Source organism: Pan troglodytes, chromosome 2 (assembly GCF_028858775.2).
Source record: "Pan troglodytes isolate AG18354 chromosome 2, NHGRI_mPanTro3-v2.0_pri, whole genome shotgun sequence".
NCBI lineage: Eukaryota > Metazoa > Chordata > Mammalia > Primates > Hominidae > Pan > Pan troglodytes.
The window spans coordinates 138,388,436-138,409,446 of record NC_086015.1 but is presented as its reverse complement, the minus strand read 5'-3'; the positions used below and the strand labels follow the sequence as shown (position 1 = coordinate 138,409,446).

General features: G+C 44.4%; 1 protein-coding gene across 1 annotated transcript in view; it reads right to left on the bottom strand.

Moving 5' to 3' along the window:
- EPHB1 (EPH receptor B1) overlaps nt 1–21,011 on the bottom strand; it is a 467,125-nt gene that overhangs the window by 94,209 nt on the left and 351,905 nt on the right. Inside the window, exons 6-7 of the mRNA XM_001151617.7 lie at nt 10,565–10,689; nt 2,669–2,831 (exon numbers count right to left, since the gene is read on the bottom strand). Of these exons, the coding sequence (XP_001151617.1) occupies nt 2,669–2,831; nt 10,565–10,689 (288 nt within the window). The remainder of the gene's footprint in view (nt 1–2,668; nt 2,832–10,564; nt 10,690–21,011) is intronic.

The following is a 21,011-nucleotide window of genomic DNA, read 5'->3' as shown; positions in this document are numbered from 1 at the left end:
TAGCAACCCTAATGACAATACTTCTTCTTCTTTTTTTTTTTTTTTTGAGACAGTCTTGCTCTGTCGCCCAGGGTGGAGTGCAGTGGCACAATCTTGGCTCACTGTAACCTCCGCCTCCCAAGTTCAAGCAATTCTAATGTCTCAGCCTCCCGAGTAGCTGGGATTACAGGCACATGCCACCACACCCGGCTACTTTTTGTATTTTTAGTAGAGATGGGGTTTTACCATGTTGGCCAGGCTGGTCTTGAACTCCTAACCTCAAGTGATCCACCTGTCTCGGCCTCCCAAAGTGCTGGGATTAGAGGTGTGAGCCACCATGCCCACTGACAATACTTCTTAAAGTGAGGTTTCCCATGAGCCATCAGAATTACCTGAGCCCGACTGTTAAACATGACTGTTTCCAGACCCCTCCTCAGATCTACTGAATCAGAACCTCTGGGTGAAGAGCAGGGTATCTGCATATTTAACAAACAGTCCAGGTGATTCTAATGTTCCCCAATGTTTGAGAACTGTCCTTCAACCATGTTGGAGGAGAAAGATTTCTAAGAACAAGGATATTGGTTCTTGAAGCCTCCCATTCTCTAGAATTTTAAAGACGGAAGTCGATTTTAAAGACTGAAGGAAAATTTTCAGTTGCCCTCAGCTGAGACTTTCTGTAATATATGTATTTAAAACATAAAGTTGGCGATAGAAAAATACACAGGGAACCCCAATGAAGCATCCTTAACAATGTCTTTATAAATTAAAAACTTCATAATGTAATATGAAACTTGAATGATTTTTTAAAAATTAGGCAGCTACGTCAAAAATCAGAACAGTGTAGCTAAGAGCAGCCCAGGGCCATAGTGGGTCTGCCCTATGTGGAGGTTACCAGCCCAAAGTGTGGCCATTGACTCTGGGCAGGATTCCACAGGTCCTCCCTGCCCCAATGACCCTATCATCGATCAACCTTCTGACTACCTTCGCTCTGCAGACAGGCCTGCTGCCCCAGTGAACATAATCCGTACCCATGTGTGAACCTCAGTCGTAAGACAAATACTCCCAAATTTGGCCACTTACCAGAACTCTCTTACAACCAGCCCCTCTTGGGTTTGCAAAACTTAACTGCCAAATGTAAAAGAAACAGCCTTCTTGGGAGAAATTTGTTACTTCTTGATTTGTCTAGCAGAATTGCCAAGAGACCAGCACTCGGAGCATTTTGAGTTTTGGGCTTTTAATCCTGTGTATGTCCTGATGCCAGAGTGCCTATAAATCTAGACAGTAAGTGAGGTGCAAAGTGGAGGACAGAGCCCTTAAGGAAAAAGAAGACAGTCTGTGTTCTTTTCATACCAGTAGCATTATCAACCTGAATTAACTGGCTCACCTCTCTACCCCATCTCACCATCCTCAAAATATGAGAGAAAGTTCACCTCAAATAAACTCACAATAGATTGCAAACTCCAGTCCTACAGGGGCCAGACGGTTCACATCAAAGTATCCAGGTTAGAGATATTGGAAGTGGTGGGTACCATATGGAGACAGCTGCCTCTCAGCTTTAAGGCAAGGTCCTCACTCCAGAGTGCCCCCAAGCATTGGCTTCTCTTACAATTTTTTCACAAGAACATCAACATCCTGATTTGTATAAGAACCCAACTGATTTTAAAAGTTTCCAATTAATTTCAAAATTGTTAAAAAATACAATGTGCATCAAGATAAAATCTCAAGCCCTATCAAACCCCCAGACTGAGAGCATTGGCCTAAAATAAAATGCTATATAAGGACAGACTGTTTTATGGATAATTTAATTAATGAAGGCAAAATGGAAAGCTTTCAATCTGGGGAGCCAGGAATAGACTGACATTTGGAAAACTATCAGGAAACAGCTCATAAGTGAATAATAAATATAGATATATAGGTAGGTAGGCAGATACACAAACAATTACATAAACTATGGTAAATGGCAAGCTAAGAGAGAGAAAGTGGTAGGCACAGTCAGATCACTTGAGCACAATGCTGAGGCTACTGGGAAATCAGATTTTTCAGAACTATTGCTGGGGGTGGTCTCGGAGGAGTGGGGCAGATAGTGATAATAGGGAACTAATAAAACCCAAAGGTAGAAGTATATTTATGGTGATAGACTTTCTGGCCTCGAGGACACCTTGGCTATTCTCTCTGGAGACATCCGAGCAGGACGTACTGGGGGTCACATGTGAAGTTGCTTCAAATTTCTGAGATCCCAGGTGCATGAGACTGCCACATCCCACATTTTGTCTCTCCATTTCCTCCCTGAAGACCTCGGCTCATGAAACTAGGCCATGAGCTCAGCTTTCAGACCATAAGCACAGAGGAGTGAAGTGGGCGTGAGGGTGAAACAGAGGCATCTGGACCTGGATACCAAGGCAAGAGGGCACACTGGCTCCATGAGACAGGTATGAGTCTCACTGCTGAAATGCAAGATCGCACATGGCAAGAGACCCTTCAGAGGCAAATCCAACCAGGCGTTGGGAGAGAAATGAGCCAGACGTCAGGAAAATCTACATGGCCCTACTGGGAGGCAAACCATTTGAAGGGAATTCCACTGGAATCCAGTTGGAGATCAGCATTTTTGGCTAGTGCAGCATCTTTGGGGCTACTTTTTCTCCCACACTGCCTACCCTGTGATTATGCCACTGCCCTCCCCGACCCTTACCGTCAGTCAGAGTCTGGAAGCACATCTTGCCACTGAACTTGCCGTAGCCAGCAACAGTGCGGGCACGCACCTGTACCACATATACCATGCCAGGCCGCAGCCCATCAATCCTTGCTGTGTTGGTCTGACTCCTGGCCATGGAGGAGTTGAACTCATTGTGTTCCTAAAAGAAAGCAAGGGAAAGGGTCACTATCCCATTCCTGAAGGCTACACCCCCAGCCCACTCCACCCTGGAGTATTCAGGCCCCATCATTTCTTGGTCCTGCATATCTGCTAGAAGTTGTCATCAGCTCCAGGCCATCCCTCTGGATGGGGACAAGAAGTCTGATCTGGGCCAAGGGAATGTAGGGTCAGGTCTGGACTATGAGGTGGCCACACTCTGAAAAAAGGGGCCCAGGGAAATGACTGAGTGCTCAGGGACTGGCGAGGAAGCTTATAGTCATTCTCTAGTCCTCCTCCCCCAGGGTTCAGAGGTGAAATAACATAGCACATCCAGCTTTGCAAAATCCCCTCAAGTCTCTGACCTCAGCAGACGCAAACTAGGCAACATCCATCTGCCCCCTGCCTGCCTCTCTTTGTCTTGCTTCTGCTGAGTTGTTCTGTTTTCTCTCCTGACTCAGATCTCCCTAGACACTCTCCAAAGTGCCTGTTCTACATCATTCCCCTTCAGTTCCTTCAAGTGCTCAGGCAAAAGGCTTTGTGTCCACTCTGCTGGAGAGGTAGAGGCCATTCTGGAATGCCCTCCACACCTACTTCTGCCCTCACCTTGCCCTGTGTCTGAGCGTGCATCCCCCAGCTACTTTCCACCAGCATTCAGAGTGGGCATGTGCCTTCTCCCTGCAGAGCAGCCCCTGTGTCCTCATCCCCCCACCTACTCTGGATCAGCCCCATTCTCCTGTCTGTCACTCTCTCCAGCACTTTCTGTGCTGACCTCTACAGTCCCTGTCATCTGCACACTTGGGTCCTCTGATGTGCAGAGAGTTGCTTCTGTTTTCCAGAAGCATGACTCTTTTGCTCATCATGAGTGCCCTTAAAAGGTGGCTTTTTCTCCTTGCTACTTATCTTATTAAACACATGATTTGTGCCTGGACTTTTGCAGCCTCCTGTCTTTCTTGATGTTCCCCATCCACCCCACCCAACGCCACACTTCTTTTCTTAAAAACTATCATCATACAAAGGCAAAACTCTTAAACATAGATTCACAGGTCCTTCATAATGAAGTCAATTCCAATCTCTCACATTCCCCTAAATCCGGGGACCACATCTTGGCCAGCAGACATTTGCTTAGGCTCTTTTCTTTGTCTAAAATGCCTCTCTCCAGGGCTCCTCTACTCCCTCCAGATTGCTTAAGCCTATGTTTCCCAAGGCCTCTTCTCTTGGAAGGCTTCTTTCACCAGTCTGGGCTGTGGACTGTCTACACACTGTCATTCTGAATCACACCTCACCCCAGCACCTTCTTGTATACCAGCATGGCCTCTAATCATTTTCACAGGAGCATATCTTTTCTTTGCAAAGATTCTGGGTTATCTGCAGGTATGCATGAACAGAAGCTTGAAGCCTGGGCCTGTCTTTGTCTGCACCATGAATCCTAGAAAAAAATGGGGACTTTAGTGAAAATGAAGAGCCTGGATCACTAGGAGGGAGTGATCCAAGTCCCTGTGTCCCCTGTGCAGATCTGGGGTACTGAGATGAGTTCTAGGCACAATGGTTCAAGAAGCATGCTTTACAAATTGTAAACTGTATTCTCAGTAAAATGACAGAAGAAACAGAGCTGAGCTAGGATACAGTACAGTGATAAGAAATTCCCATATAAAGAATATATTTTATGTAAATATATGTAAAGAATACAGTACAGTGATAAGAAATTCCCATTGTTTAAAATATATAAGAGCCTACTTTGCGAAGTCAAAGATGACCTGATGTGTATTTATTTACTCATTCCTTCATTTGGCCAGCCAGTTACATTTATGACACACTACTATCTCTGGGTGCTATACATGGGATGTAGGTACAAAGGCATGGTTCCTTTCCTCAGGGGATGTAACATCTGTGGGTGGACTGGTAAATAAATAGAAGATGACAGCAGTGTTGATTGAGTGAGTTGGCAGAGAGCAGTTCAGGGGATTGTGGGGCACAGCAGGGGACCATCCAGCCCAGACTTCAGAGGAGATGCAGAGTGACTGAGGGAAAGGGTGACCTGAGTTGAGTCACAAAAGATGAAATAAATTAGCCACATGGATGAATGTGGAGAGTGAGAACAGAATTAAACATGCAAAAGCACGGCCTAGAGGAGTTCAGGAGACTGCAAGTAATTGGCATATCTGAAGTGTGGGTGGCATAGAAATGCCCATAAATGATTCAGAAGCAGTTGTGAGGGACCACAGGTCCCAGGTCAGCTCAAACACACAGCTGAAAGTTACAAAGAGACCCATTCTCACTCTAATGAAGGGGATGTCTACTGGGCCCTGGGAGAGACTGCCTGCAGAGGAGCTGCCCACCCACTATTTGATCTATTTAAACACAAGGGGATCCTCCCCACCCCCACTCAGGGATTCAGAAGAAAGGCTGTCCACTATAGAAGGGATGTCATCCAGAACTTTGATCATTTCTATTTTGACACAGTGGAGATCTGAGATCTGAAACTGTGAAAATCACCAAGTCACCTTGCAAATAAGAATAAAATCCCATTGCTACAAAATCCAAGCAGCTGCCTGAATTCTCTGGTTTTAATAGAATCTGCTGAAATCAGGCACTGGCTGATAAATGTGAAGCAGTGACTGAATAGCTGTTATTGAAAAACTGTTTTAATACATCATTGGTATTTGGATTGTGAGGACCAAACATTACTCCATAATCACTTTATAGTCCAAACATTCTTGAAGAAGTTCAGTGATTCAAATGAATATTAGTTCTTGTTCCCCACAGAATCATTAATCAATTTCAGGCAAATCAGTAAGAGCCATGAACAAAGTTGCTTTTTTTTTTATTATTATTGGTTGCTTATGACTAATTATAAGTATGTGGGAGACAGAGGATGCAGGATGGAGAATGCAGCTGTTGAGGGCAGAAACCATGTTTCCCTCATTTCTCCTTCCCCACCCCAACATGCAGCGCAGTGCTTGTACCACCTGGGCGCTCAACAACTCAATGCCAAATGAATAAATAAACAGTACACTTCGGTCCAGTTATTTGAACCGATTGAGCACAAGATATTGCCAAGGTCTGAAAGAGTCTCTATGAGAAAACGATCCTAAAATTTGAAAGGTAGAAATTACCAAGGCCTAAACCAGCCAGTCCTAGCCTATACAGTTATTATGAAGAGCGAGTAACCATAAACGTTTAATCATTAAGACAGCTGAGAGCAGATGTAGATGCTCCTCCCATGGTTTGTCTACAAGCGCTGACACCAGGAGTGAAAAGTGCTACATGACAGTAAACAAGAGAGAATGATGAATGGAAGTGTATTAAAATGGGGAAGGAGATGAACATGGGAAAGGCTCCAGGAGTGTCATCAGCTCGATGGCATCTGAGCTCTCTATTAATGAGCTGGTGGAGGAAGCAAAAGCCTCATCAATTCTATTCATAGAGTGAAACTGAAAGGGGTCCTAAGCGCAAACCAAGGGTTATGTGGAGCAGGAGACCCATGGAAGATTTTCAGGGGTTACAAAACTGCCCTCATGGACCAGCTACCTGTTTTGATAAAGTTCCACTGGAACCCAGCCATGCCCATCAATTTGCATATTGCCTATGGCTACTTTCCTGCTACAAAGGCAGAGTCGACTATAGCAGTTGGGGCAAAAACCATATGGCCTGTAAGCCTAAATTAATTACTTTCTGGTTCTTTACAGGAAAAGCTTGCTGACTCCTGGTTTAGATGAGGGGCTGGGACTTCCTTGGGGGAAGAGGAGATGGCACAAGATGAAGAAATAATGGGGTTTGCTTCTTTGGACCAAATCCAAGACATCTACTGTGCTGAATTCTATTTGTGTTTACATCTTCTAAAGACCAGGATTCCAAGGCCACATGGAGCAGGTAGGCAGATCATTCTGTTTGCAAGTATTTGGATTTATTATTAAGATACAATCTCTTATTTTGGGAGCCACACTAATTTTGAGATCCTCAGCATCAGAGGTGCTTGCATCCACTCTCCTATCAAGCTCAGAAGTTTCCACCACTGAAGTATCATAAAAATGTGTAAAGTTCTGGTTCTGTGACTCCCTAGCGATGACCTGTGCTGTTATGGGTAAGTCATTTAACGTTTCTATGACATAGCTCCATCATCTATAAATTGGTTATATATATTTTCAAGTATACACTTTTTTTCCTTTAAGGATCAGAGCTAATATATCTGTGTATATCTGGCACATAATAGATACTCAACATACGATGAATTATCATCATTGTTTCAAAAGGCCCTCATGGGCTAACATCTTTTTCTTTGGTAGTCTTAGGAATAGTCAAAGCAATGTAATCGACTTTGTAGTCAAGCACTTCGTAAGTGAAGGAGCATTCCACAGTCGTATACCAAATGGTAACCAATATTTGCCCAAAGAACCTTCTCTGTTTCCAAGGAAAGCATTCTCTCCTCTGGAGTGGGGACAATAATATGCTTCACTGAGGTGTGGAAGCTGCTGCAGGCATTGGGCTGCTGTGTATGTGTGTCTGTTAATAATTAGTACAAATTACTAAGAAGCAGGGAGGTAGCCTGAATGGGAGAATAAGCTGCTTTTACAGCATAAAAAGTTGAGGTTAATTACAGTTTTCAAGGGAAAGCTGTAAAGGGAAAGGTAGTAGAGGAGCTTGGGCTGGTTTGGGAGGAAGGAGACAAGGTATACAGGCATGAGCCTCGTGGCTTCAGTGCTCGGCCTGTCATTAAGCCCTTGACCCCTGCCCTGGCTACCCACTGAAGTGACTGCTCTGAGCACGGCAGATGAAGAGGAGGAGTATATGGTCTCTAACATATTCTTTCCCTTCCCAGCACCACCACCTGCTGCAGGGCAAAGGACCCAGGCTCGCTTCCCAGCTGTGGGACTCTGGACAAGGTTTTTGTTTTATTAACTTCTTTGTTTTCCTTTTAAAAACTTCTTTACCCATAGCAATGATACTAACATTTACCACACTGGCATGTGAGGAAGAAAGTAGATAATGTTTATAAAACCCCTGGCACACAATAGGTGCACAATGGGGAGAAATTATTATTGTTTTTCTGAGATGAGGTGTTATTTCAATAGAGCTACAAGCTTATATGTGTGGGAAGGGGGACTGGGTGGACCCTTGTTAGGCCAACTCTGATGACAAAATGAGACCATGTGGTCAGTTAGTCTAAACACATTGTTCCAAAATATGTTAAAAAGTCAACATTTACTTCATTAACTGACAAAAAATATCTAGCAAGTAAGAGCCCTAAATCCAAAATGGATCAGATATAACAGATGCTTATGAATTCAGCTGGTTTAAATTATTTCCAATTCACTGAAGTATCTGAATCAACTCCTTATAAAACTCAATATTCTCTAAGTAGAATAGAATGCCGCTTAATCCTCCACCTTGCTTGCAAGTTCAGCTCTAATGGCTGAAGGGCATACCTCCTTACAGACTGGGATTGGTGATCCATCTAGACCTCCGCTTTCAGGGAGGTAAACTGCTACCATTCTATAAATGTAAAACTGTGACCTAGAGTGGCTAAGTAATTGGACCACAGCTCCATGGCTGGTTAGCTGCACAGGGCACTGGAAACGAGGGCTTTTGCTGCCAGTGCAGTCATGTCCCACTATTCAGCATGGCCTCCCTGTTGCAGGGCTATAGGTCTCTGTTTCTGTTCCTCTCCTTATTTCCATTGACCCACTGCAAGACCTCACCCAGGCTCAGGACTTTCTTATCATCTACATACTGACAACTCCCAGGTGGATATCTTCACCCGGTCCCCTCCCTTGAACTCCAGATGTGAATCTCTTGCTGCCTATCTCACATCTCTGCTTGGCCATTTTACAAGCATTTTAGACACTGAACTGAACTTCTGCTCCTTTCCTCACATCAGATATGCTCTACCCACAGTGATCACCTTCTCAGTCAGTGCCGGCTACATCGTTCTAGTGGTTCAGGCTAAAACCTTCCCATGCCCGAAATCCAATTTGCTGGAAATCCTGTTGGCTCTGCCTTTAGCTGATCTGGAAATCAACTACATTTCAAAAGCCCTCTGCTTTTACCCTGATTACACCATCATCCTTGTTAATAATTGTAGATCTACTAGGCTCTGTTTTCAGTGGAACAGCTTAAATGATCCATCCAAAATGTAAGTTAGATCTTGTCCCTCCTCCGCTCCTCAACCTGCTATAGCTCCATATCTCACTCAGTGGAAAAGCTCCAGTCTTTTTTTTTTTTTTTTTGACAGAGTCTTGCTCTGTCACCCACACTGGAGTGCAGTGGTGTGATCTAGGCTCACTGCAACCTCCACCTCCTGGGTTCAAGTGATTCTCTAGCCTCAGCCTCCCGAGTAGCCTGCCACCACTCCTGGCTAATTTTTTGTATTTTTAGTAGAGATGGGGTTTCATTATGTTGGTCAGGCTGGTCTTGAACTCCTGAGCGCCACTGATCTGCCTGCCTCAGCCTCCCAACGTGCTAGGATTGCAGGTGTGAGCCACCGCACCCGGCCCAGTCTTTAAGGCCCAACATGATGACCTCCTCTGGTAATCTCTCTCATCTGTCTATTACTTCCCCATTTGCTTGCATCACTCCAGTCATGCTGGTTTCCTTCCTGCTTGTTGAATCACCAGTCATGATCATGCCTCAGGACCTTTGCATAGGCTGTTGCCCTTTCCTCCTCCAGATAACTGCTTCACAACGATCTTACTTTCTTCAGGTTTACTCAGATCTTACCTTCTCCAAGAGGCCTATCTCTACCCCTCACTTAATTCTGCAACCTGCTCTTTCCCAAGCCTAACCCTCCTGATCCCATTTACCTTGCTATTTTTTTTCTTTTTTCCTCTATGCTGTTGATTTTCTAACACACTATATGATTTTCTTATGTGTTATGTTCACTGTTTATTGCCTGTTTCCCTCTGTTGGAAAGCAAGCTCCTCAAAGGCAGGAATCTTTGTCTGCTTGATCACTAATATATCCTAGAATAGTGCCTGTCAAATAGTTGACAATACTTACTGAACAAATAAGTGAATGAATAATGTGGTTTTACAAATAATGTGTTGGGTTAAAACAGAAGGCACTGTATTTTCGTAAGATTTTTGCAAATGCTGCATTTTGCCCAGGTAAGAGGGAGGCCAGGGACCAGCTCCACCAGGCACCATTTCCCTTTTCTTGGCAGCCCCATGCCCCACTGTCATCCTCAGAAGCAGATGCTCAAGAGTAGTCAAGGAAAATAATATATAAATTTATATTTCTGTTAATTTTTATCTCATCCTTTTGAATGTTCACTTTACATGTTTTTTTATCCCCCACAAATATATTAGCGCAGTAGTACATGCATATAATTTATAAATAAATTTATTTTGGAGGTACACAAACACTTTGAAAAACACTGATCTACCAAACCACACACTCCTCTGAAGGTTCGGGGACCCCTGGCAGTTTTGTGGCATCTGCATTAGTATATCAAACACGTGACTGGAAAAATGGGACTGGTCCTTCCCAGCCAGTGAACTATCCAGATTGCAGGATGGTGGACTGGAAGTTTCTCTCCTTAGTTGGCACAGAAAGTGCCTGGGCTTTGAACAAGGCTTTGTCAGGGCAGACCTGGAGAACTCTCCCAGGGACCTTCTGGCCTCTGTCACCAGAATCCTCCCCACCTCAGCAGCCTATCTCCTTTGTGCCTTCAGCTAGCAACCATCCATGGAACAGTGGCTGGCCTTGGGTCTTGCAAGCTTGCAGGTAGAGCTGGCTCACCTTCTCATAGTACCGGATCTCATAGTCCAGGATGATGCCATTGGGCTGCTCCGGCTGTGGCCATGACAAGGTGATGCTCCTCATAGTGGCACTGACTTGGTGCATGATGGGAACGGTGGAGGGGGCTGTGGAGAGAGAAAGAAACAGGGTAGCTGAACAGACACTCAATTACAGGGGAAGGGCCATCTTCCAGAGGTGCGTAGGGAGAAAGATGGCATTCGGCTTGAACTCTGCTCCTTCTTTATCATCAGCTGAGCTGGACCTGCAGAACTTCCTGTGGGTTTTGCAGAATCAATGGAGTTTGGATAACAGAGGAGAGAGAAGGTAGCATTTAGGAAAGGAAAGCATGTGTGCACAGGAGCTGGAATGGACATGGGACTTTCAGAGGTGGCAAGGCTTGACCAAAACAAGAGACAGTTGGAGGAATCAAAGGAAAAGACTGAAGGAAAGGAGGAACACTGTAATGTTTTTGAGAAGAAGGTGTTGAAGGAACCTCAGTCTTGCAGTTGTGGGCTGAGCTATTGCAGAGATGAGAACCTGGGGCAAGAGATGATAATGAGAGAGTAGAACCAGTTGGTATAGAATTACTCTACAACAGAAAGGAGCATTCTAGCAAACATCTATTCCTGATACTGCAAGTTAGATTTTATTATACTTTAAAAGGAAGAGAGGAGGTATCTCTCAAAAAGACATGAACACAGACCAACAACAGAGGTATGGTCAGAGCTTTCCAAATGAGGGAATTTCCAATAAGGAGTTCACAAGTATAAATGGAGAAATGATAAACAAATCAAACATTTGGGAACAAGATAATTCCAAAATCTGTAAAGTTGATTCAGAAATCTCTGTTTGGAAATAATATTATTTATTTCCCAATTCAACATTTTTCACATGGTGTAAGCAAAATGAAAACAGTCTGGAAATAATAAATGAGGGCTGTCTTTCTAGGGGAAGAGGCGGGTAATGGATGAGGCTTCAATCTGTGCTCTGCTCAGGGGCTGTTCCGTTTAGTCCTGGCACTTCTGCAGTGATGAAGGTCTTTTCCTCACTCAAACTCCACTTTACAATGGTTTCTCTGGGGACCGTGGCTGAGTGACATTTACTATCCTCAATTCAAGTTAACAGATTGCCCTCAAAGACCTGGAATTACACTGCACAACTACCGGGTCACAAGGTGGCTGCTGCTTTCTCCACTACTCATTGGACCCTCAGTGAGTCCCTACTACATGCAGCCCCTCAGGGAGAGGATTCAGAGCACTTGTTCTGAAGATGCTGCTAGTCCAGGAAAGCCATAAAGAGTTAGAAGTGTGATAAGGACTCAGAGCCAGAGTGTCCTCTGGGACCTTGAAGGCAGGTATGCCCTGTTCCCATTAGAGACCTTGTGGTGGCTGTGAAATGCACCTCTCAGAGTTCCTACTCCTTGAAGAGTAATTAACTAACAGCTCCAGTTCCTGCACTCTGCAGTCCATCACCATATTCACACAGAGGCCCTGATTCCCACAGGCTGCTCCCAGCCAATGAATGAGAGCAGCAGGGATGCCATGGCAGACCCATTCCTGCGATATATGGGACTACTCTGATGGGCAACTTCCAATCAGAGACTCCCCAGTGGCCTTTCCAACACTACCTTATAACCCCCACAGCAAGCTAAAGCTCTTCCTACCCTACCCAATCCTCCTTCCTTCCCTCTCTCCTTTACAGAGATCAGACCTTTCTTATGGTCTGATGGCTTTCCCAGCCTCCTCTGGCTCCCATCTCATTTCCCCAGTAAATCTTTCATACATCTAATCCCATCTTTGTGTCTGCTTCATGGAGGGTCTGAGTTAATGTAGTTTTGATTCCCCCTACAACTTCCCTGTTGGGAATTTGCTGCCAAGCTCCTGCTGTACCCCCAGAGAGGGGAGACTTCTTGCCTCCAGGAGCTGCTGTTCTATACTTGGGTAAGTCTCACCAATTTACATATCTTCCGACCTTTATTTGAAAGTTATCTTCTTCCCACTGTTTTCCTTTCTGCCAACTGAAGTAAGAAAGGATATTCCCCCTCCCACAAAATGTCTTGTCAAATATCTAAGGAAACTAGTTAGATCTTCCTTGAGCTATTCCTGCTGAAAAAAAAATAGTCAAATATTTCTCCCATGACCATTACATGCCACCCAAGATGGCTCTTTTCCAAATGAGACCATGTTCCCTAAATTCTCTTTAGGCTTGGGGCTTGGAAGTGAATCCAATTCTCTTTCCACTATTTGAGCAGCAAAGATTAGAATAAAACTAATATCTATCATGATCTGTGTATTATATATCTATTAATATGACCGATAGCGTTTGGATCAAAAACACGTCCCTGCTGTTCAGTCCTGAAATGGCAGTTATATATAACCTTTAGGTTTCCCCATGGTATGCTCCTCATCTTTTGTCTGTAGAGTTGGCTTTTGGCTTTGACTATGAGAATGTACATGTATCTCAACCTTTACGGTGTTAAATTTGGCCTATTGGTTTAGTAAGTGGAAATAATTTTTTATCTTGATTAAGCTGTCAAGTGTATTTTTTCTTGCCTGCAACTTAGTAGTATCTATAACCCAGGTTAATTAATTAATTAAACATATTTATTGAGCATCTGTCAAGTACCAGTCTCTTTTTAGGTTCTAGAGGCACCATAGTGAACAAAATAAAATTTCTAGCCCTCATAGAGCTTACTTTCTAGTGGGGGGATTCAGCAGAGACTAGAGCTAATAAATGAATCATAAGCTGTGTTAAAATATATTAAGTACATGAAAAAATGGAAAGGGGAAAGGGACACAGGATGCCAGAGGTGAGAGGTGTGTGATCAGGGAAGGCTGCCTGAGAAGCAGATGCAGGAGCACAGGGTTGAAGGAGGGAAGGGAGGGAGCTGAGTGGATATCTGGAGCAGCCAGGACAAAGGGGCTGATCTGGGGGCATCAGGGAGTCAGTGGGACCCAGAAGAGAGGAGTCCACAGGGGGCAGGACCCTGAGGGACACTAGAAGGAGTTGGGCTTCTACCCTGAGCAAGCTGGAGGGCCATAGGAGGACTGTCAACAAGGCACGGTGATGTAATCTGACTTATATGATACTATTATCACTCTCTGCTGTGCTCCAAATAGAATGCAGGGGCCATGTAAAAGCAGGAAGCCAATCACAGCACTGCTGTAGTAATATAGCTGGGAAACAATGGCTGCTAAGACCTGGCCTGAGCAGCACAGTAGGCAGATTCTGAATCTATTTAGAATATTTCCATGAATATGGGATGTGGAAGAAACAGAAGAGTCAAGTGACTACAAGGGTTTTGGCCTAAACATCTGGAGGAATGGGGCTGCCATCAACTGAGAACAGGGAGACATTTCTAGAAGCAGTTTGAGAGGAGAGCCCAGGTGCTCCACTTCAGACCTGTTAGATTTGAGATGTCCAAGGTGTCCCAGAGCAGATGCTGAGTACCAGATAGGTGCATAAGGTCCATGTTGGAGACCAATTTGGAGTCACCAATATTTCACAGATATTGAAATCAGTGGAACTTGCAGAGATCACCAAGAGAATCAATAGATAGAAAAAATTCAAGATTCAGAAGATGAGGAGAAAACACTAAAGAGGCCTGAGAAGGAAAAGCCAATGAAGCAGAAGAAAAACCAGGAGAGTGTGATCGCCTAGAAACCAAGTGGAAATAAGGTGCTCCCAGGAGGACAGAATACGTTAAATGCTGTTGCTAAGTCAGGTAAAATGAAAGTAAGAACTGAGTCCTGGACTTAGCAACAAGGCTTGATGGTTAAATATGTGAATGGCCTGTGATCATCTTTCCCAACACCTTGCAATCACAGGACAGAGTCATGGGGGAGGATAAAGACAGTTCAGGGAAGGCGAGGCAGTTTTCTGGAATCAGTCCAGATCATTTGAGGATCCCAGTGGATCCACAAAGACAGGGTGAACAAATAGCTCCTGACAGCTCTTTCCTTCCACTGCGTGCTGTGACTCTCAGGCTGCCCTTGCAGACCTCTGCAGAGGCACAATTTACATGTTGTGAATCACGTCAGTTTCATACAGGACTTCAGAGTCCCTCTGTCTTGAGAGCTGAAACATCATGTATTTAAAAAATGGAAAGATCAATGCTAATGGCCTGAGGATTTTGCCGGGCTTGGTTCTTCTCCTTGCCTCTACTCTCTGGAAAGCCATCATTAAAAACTCAAGATATTTGCCAAACACTGTGCCAGTCCTGTTCTAAGCACTGGGGACAGAAGAACAAGTAAGAAAGTCACAGCCCTGCACTTCTGTGCAGGAGTCTAGTTGGGGTCAGATGGTAAAGAGGCAATCACAGGGCAGAGTGATCCAGAGGCAATTGACAGTGAAATCCATGGAGAGAAACGCTCCTGTCACCACACATGGTATGGACTCCCCAGCAGTCAGCGGCACTCGGGTCTGGGAGGAGCTGCCAGAGGGTGATGGCCATCCCTGCCTGTATTTCTCAGATTCATGGCAATGACATGAGGGTTACAGGCCCTGTGGAAGGCTGTGTATTCTCACACAGGTCATTCTAAATGGTTTACATTTTATTATGATGGGATTTAGCACATGGGAGAAAGCAAGAAAGCATTTCTTATCCTCCCTGAAAATCACGGGCAGCTTATGTTCAGTGCTCTGCCATCAACAGTCACCTGCAGTGATGAATTTGGTTTTTCCCTCTCCAAGGGCAAATGTCACCTCTTGATCTGTTGTTTTATGTGCTATGAAACTTTCGGACAAAACAGAAAATAATAAGAATGAGCTCTGGTATTCACTCAAACACCAACTTCTTCTAGCAAAACTAAAGCTAAAGATTAAAGAGGGATGAGAAGATTAATTCAAAGAAGTATCCCCTTTTGCCCCCATATACAATGGTTTTCACAGTAAGTCCTGGCTAGTTGTCTTTTCTCTATATTCCTCAGATGAAGGGATAGTTTGCTTGAACATCTGAAAGAGTCTCTTTTTGGCAAACACACATAAAGGTTTTGAATAAATTACACATTCTACTGAGAGAAAGAAATGAAAATAAAGAGTTCACAAGATTATTCAAATTTAGCAAAGAAACAAATATGGACCCTTCTTCAGAAAACGTAAGGAGAAAGACTTAGTTTGGGGTTACTTGGAAAGAAGCTGATGAAGTTTCAAGAAAGATGTGTGAGGTCTAAAGAGGTGGTGCCCAGTAAATCCAGATGGAATCAAAGGTGCCCTGCACCCTTTCTTAGCAAATGAAGAGGCTGACCCAACAGAGTACAGGCACCCAAATAGGAGAGCAAAGAGCAAAGAAGAGTGTCATCAGACTCCAAGGAAAAATCAACTAGGGTTCAAACAGAATCAGAATGAGAGTGTCGAAGAAGAGAGTTATAGCCAACAATAAAAGGCCTTGTAAATGTGTCAGAAGCAGAAAGAGAATTAAAACATCACTGGTCAAGGGGCTCTGGGATGGAGAAAAAAACAAAGGCAGGCTGAGTGAGTGAGTCCTTTGTCTCTGTTTTTGCCACCAAAGACTTTGGGGAAAACTTACTCTCAAATTGCTTTTAAAGCAGACAGATCCAAGATAGTATATCACACACAGCAGAGGAAGAGCACAGAATGTTCTTGCCTGAATTGACAAAGGAGATGTGAATAAATTACAGGGACAGGATGGCCCTAGCTGCAAGTTGTGAAAGAGCTCACAGATGACGTGGAAAAAATGTTGGCCCAAACTAGTCACTGACCACTGGCCACTGCCAGTAGTATCGAAGGTGCAGCCTGGCAGACCACCAGACAGCCCTCCATTTGTACAAACGGTCCCAAAGGGAACTGTGAAGTCCCAGGAGACTCAGGCTGGGCCTGAGATGATGGCATGACTCTATCTCAAAAGTGAATAACCCAGACTCTGGATCCTAGAGTTCTGATGTGCAGGAGTTTTACTGTCATATCACAGGTTCACGTGGGCCAAGCATTTTATGTTTATGACATTCCTTGACACTTTAATTTAGTTACCGACTCAGTTATCTTCAAAGGTTTCTTCTTGCTCATTTTGTTTTCCTTATTTGATAGGGGCATCCTCCTCCAACAATTAAGCACCTCAGATTCCAAAAATACAAGATTTACTTGATGCTTTTTTTCTAGGACAGTTACTAAGTTTTAATACATTACAATGCTTATTAAAAATACTTCACAATCTTTTAGTTGATTTTTGTGCCAAAATACTTCTTTCAACAGTTTTAACCATAATCAGTTTTGGGACCTAACAAATGATATAACAGTTTACTGTGTTAAAATTAACACACATACACTCAGACTTCAGTTGATCTATTGGAGTAAAATGTTTAAAGAGGTTATAAAATTATGAAACTCAGATTTCAGAGTTCAGCAAATCTTATCTAAAAGGGAAAACAGTGTTGTGTGTGTGGGTGGAAATTGTGACGGGGACAGCCTCGTTTGAGGCCATCTCTTGCCAGCTCTAGGAAGATGCAGGTCACAGCTGAGCTGCCTCTGCCTTAGCTTGGGCAAATGCTCTAGCAACTCTTCTAGAAGGCAAATGCTGTTTCCAGTGAGAGGTACTTTCACATCTAAAATTCCCAAGGAAACCCATACAAAGAGGAGGCCATCTGCCTCCCCCACGCAATAACTCATGGGTGGGCAGGGTAGAGTAGTTTTCCTTGGCCCTTCCATACAGTGTGTGTGTTGGGGGGTGTCCTCCCAGTGACCCCCCAGAGTGATGCTGCTGCCCCAGCCTGCACAGTGTGAACCTAAGGCTTGGTAACCATTTTTACCCTCGTAAGGCATTGCTTTGTCTGGGAGAAATGCTCCTCAGTCGAGGAATATTTGGGTTGAAGAATAATGCCTCTATAAACGTTCATACACAAGTTGAAGAATAATGCTTCTATAAACATTCATACACAAGTTTCTGTGTGGACATATGTTTGCACTTCTCTTGGGAATCAACCTAGGATTGGAACTGCTGGATCATATGGTAATATTAACCTCTTCTATTCTCTCTAGAACAGCGTTTCCCAGCCAAATCATCCTTGGACTAACTACCTGTGATCTATAGCACAGACCATAGCTGTGAAGAAAACGGGTAAGGTAAGGAATAGTAAGGAGCCTAGGGCCCAGCTCAGAGCAGCAGGAGTTAGCAGAAATAAAGAAGGGCTGTTGTCAGGGCCCTCCAGGTGCTGCAGAGAGATGTGTGTGCCTATTCTGGCTCTGCCATTTGCTTATTATGTGATCTTGGGATAAGTTAACCCAAGGCCTTGTCTTCTTTGGGCCTCAGGTTCTTCAACTGTAAAATAGGAATATTAATTCTTATGTTATTAATTTCCCAAATGTTTTGAAGATGTTCTCTGTGTGGTCTCTTGCTCCTTTCAACCAGATCCCACCTGCCAGGCTGGGGACTTGGCAACCACCCCAAACTATCCTTCTGGGTCCACTGCTGTTCACATATGCAAATCAATCGCTGGGCATCATTCCCCAAGGTAAATGTAAAAAGTGGGATCCAGAGACAGCCTCAGGTATTTATCTGATAAATATCTTTGAGAGGATATATAAATATGTCGACTAAGCCATGGTGGATGTGATAGATACAAATGGGCTTGGAGAAAGGGAAAGCTAGCAAAGAGCTGGGTTCCCCAGAGGCTGGAGTGATAAATGCTCCAGAAGAGAGCTGGTTTCCCTTGAACATTTTGAGATAACCTGAAGCAACCTAGAAAGTAAGTGATAGGGTATCTTGTCCCTAAGGATAAGGAGACCGAGTGACTCTGGACAGTGAACAAGCATAGCCTTCCCATCTAATGTGTGGCTCAGGCCCAGGAGCCCCCGATGCTCCCATGGCCCTGCCACTGCCTCTCCACAGGTCTCGTCACCTGTATCTCACTGTGCCTCATGTACTTACCGTCCTAACTCTCTTGTCCACCTCTAACTTCTTCACTTCAAACTACTCTGTAGCCATATTAATCTTTCTAAACTCAATTTTACCTTTGTTACTCCAATGCTCAAAACCTTCAATGGCTCACCACTACAAAAAGCCCTAATTCCATTCCCTGTGGGCATCTCTTTTCTTGACCCTGCCGGCCTTTGAAGGCACAGGGGGAGCCTCACGCTGCCCCACACTGCTTATCCTTGCCTGACCACGCCCACCAGAGTGCCCTTTCCTGCCTCCCAACCCAAAGCCCCTTGGGGTGTGATCTCCACTTTGGGACACAGTGCACTGTGATCTACCTTCCGAGGTGCTCACCTCTGCTCTCCATCAGTGCAATAAAGTCTTTAGGGAAGGACCATGTTTTTAGCCTCTTCACACTGTGCTAGCACATAATAAATGTTCAACAAAAATTTACTCTTATTGCAATGATTGCGGGCTCTTCTCTAAAGACCTCAGAGGTAAAAGGAGTCAGAAAATCCCTTAGTTCTAACAAACATGAATATTGGCCTTTGAAGGAGCATGAGGTGGAAAAGGGAGCCAGGGTTGTGACTCGGCATGGTTGAGTCAGCAGGGTTGAGACTGCATCTCACAAAGAACATAGAATAGGCCTGAATATGGTAGTCCCAAGGGATTAGAGATAGAAGTTCTTCTCTGTGGTGTAAATGAAGACACCTAGCAGGTTGGGTCCCTCCCCCATCTCACTGGGATTGTTCAGCTGTAACGTTACCCTAATATTGGCAGTTTTCTATTTTTTAAAGCTATGAAATCCTTTCACCAAACAAAGTTCTCCCTGAAGCATAAAGTGTGAAACAGAACAATGCAGAGCTGCTCTGGGTGAATCAGAGCTGCTAGGGCCTTGAAGCCAGTCCATTTTCTATCTCCCCAACCCAGACTCTGAAAAGTTTATAGAGAGACCCAAACAATGCTGAGCAGTCTCCAGAAGTCCCCTCGAGGGACTTCTGTGAGATCCTAGAAGCTATGAGTGATGGGGTTGTGAATGAAGGATTGGGCTGGCTGGTCATCTTTTTTTTAAATATATGAAACACTTCCCATATCAAAAAACCAAAGTTTGTATTTAAATGTCAACTAAAGACTTCCAGCCCACTAGTACTCATGACCAAAGAAGAACAATTTGCAACACAGATGAACTGTGTTCCCTCTGACATTTCTATTCTAGGAGGTAACTTTGCTGAAAAGGTCCTGCTTAGATAGCTGGTTCTCCCACTGTAGATGAAAACTCATTTCATTGCCCAAATATGCTTGAATTTTACATTAGAAGACCTGACTCATTAAATATTTTTGGTGCAGTAACACTTCTGGTCAAAGTAGATTAAACAAATAAGCAATTAATTTGGAGACTGGGTATAAATACAAAAGCAGAATTAATTATTCTTCTCATTGTTTTCCTCTATTGTGGACATTGGTTTCTTGTTTGCTTTTACTCTGGGCTTTGCCTTGAGATGTCTCTGACATTCCCTTCCTATCTTCCTCCTTACCCTGGGAGTCACCTGGGGACAGAGGACTTCCTTGGGTGTGTAGCTCTGCTCTGTGCTGTTGTAGAATCCTGGCTGAATTTGAGATGTGAATGGGATAAAAAGTGAGGGCTTCATGCCTGGCCTTCAGTCTCACACCCCAAGGCAGGGAGCCACAGGCTCCTCCTTCACTGGTCCATCCACTAAGGGTTTCGGTTCCGTGCCAAAGGGGAATGTGGGGGGTGACAGGTGGGGATTGAGGGTTGGTGGCTGATCTGGGAATGTGGATTTATAGCAGAGGCCCTCACTTCTGATGTTACCTTTGATGTGTATGTGTTTGAGGGTGGGGTGGTATTTTTTATTGGGATCATATATCTGACCCTGTAAGTTCTCAAAATGTAGTCCCAGATCAGCCTCACCTGGGAACTGGTAAGACAGGCAGAATCTAGAGCAACATCCTAGACTCAGTGAATCAGAAACTCTGGGTGTGGTCCCAGCAATCTGTGTTTTAACAAGTCTTTCACAGGAGTCTGACACATTCTCAAGTTTGAGAACTGCTTGTCTGGAAACCTAGAAATCAGAAAGTCAAGGTTTGACAGGGCATCTGAGGCCATTCAGTTTTGGTCAACTCTTACAATTTATAGATTAGAGTAATGAAGATAAGAGAGGGGAAAATGACTTCCCCAAGTCCCCAGAGGTTAGTGCAGAACCAGAAACAGCTGGGCCTCCTTTCCCTGAGATCAGTGTAGGGCTCCCTCCCCACAACTCATGCACTCTGCATTTCCAGAGCCTTGAGGAGGCCAGGCATGGGGGTGGGGACATTGAGTTACATCAGCATCACTAGTGGATGGGCACTGCCTTCTGGGACCCCTTGTGCCCTTAGGGAGATCAGGGGTCCCCACCTATGGTGGAAGTGTGCAGAGCCCTGTGCCTGGAGGAGGAGGCAGGCTGCAGTGTGTTCCTGGTGGCACTTCTGCCTCCTGGGTCACTGCAACCTGGCAGTTTTCCACAGCTCCTCCTCCCTGCTGGGGGAATCAAAAGATGTCTTAGAAGGTGCCATTTATGT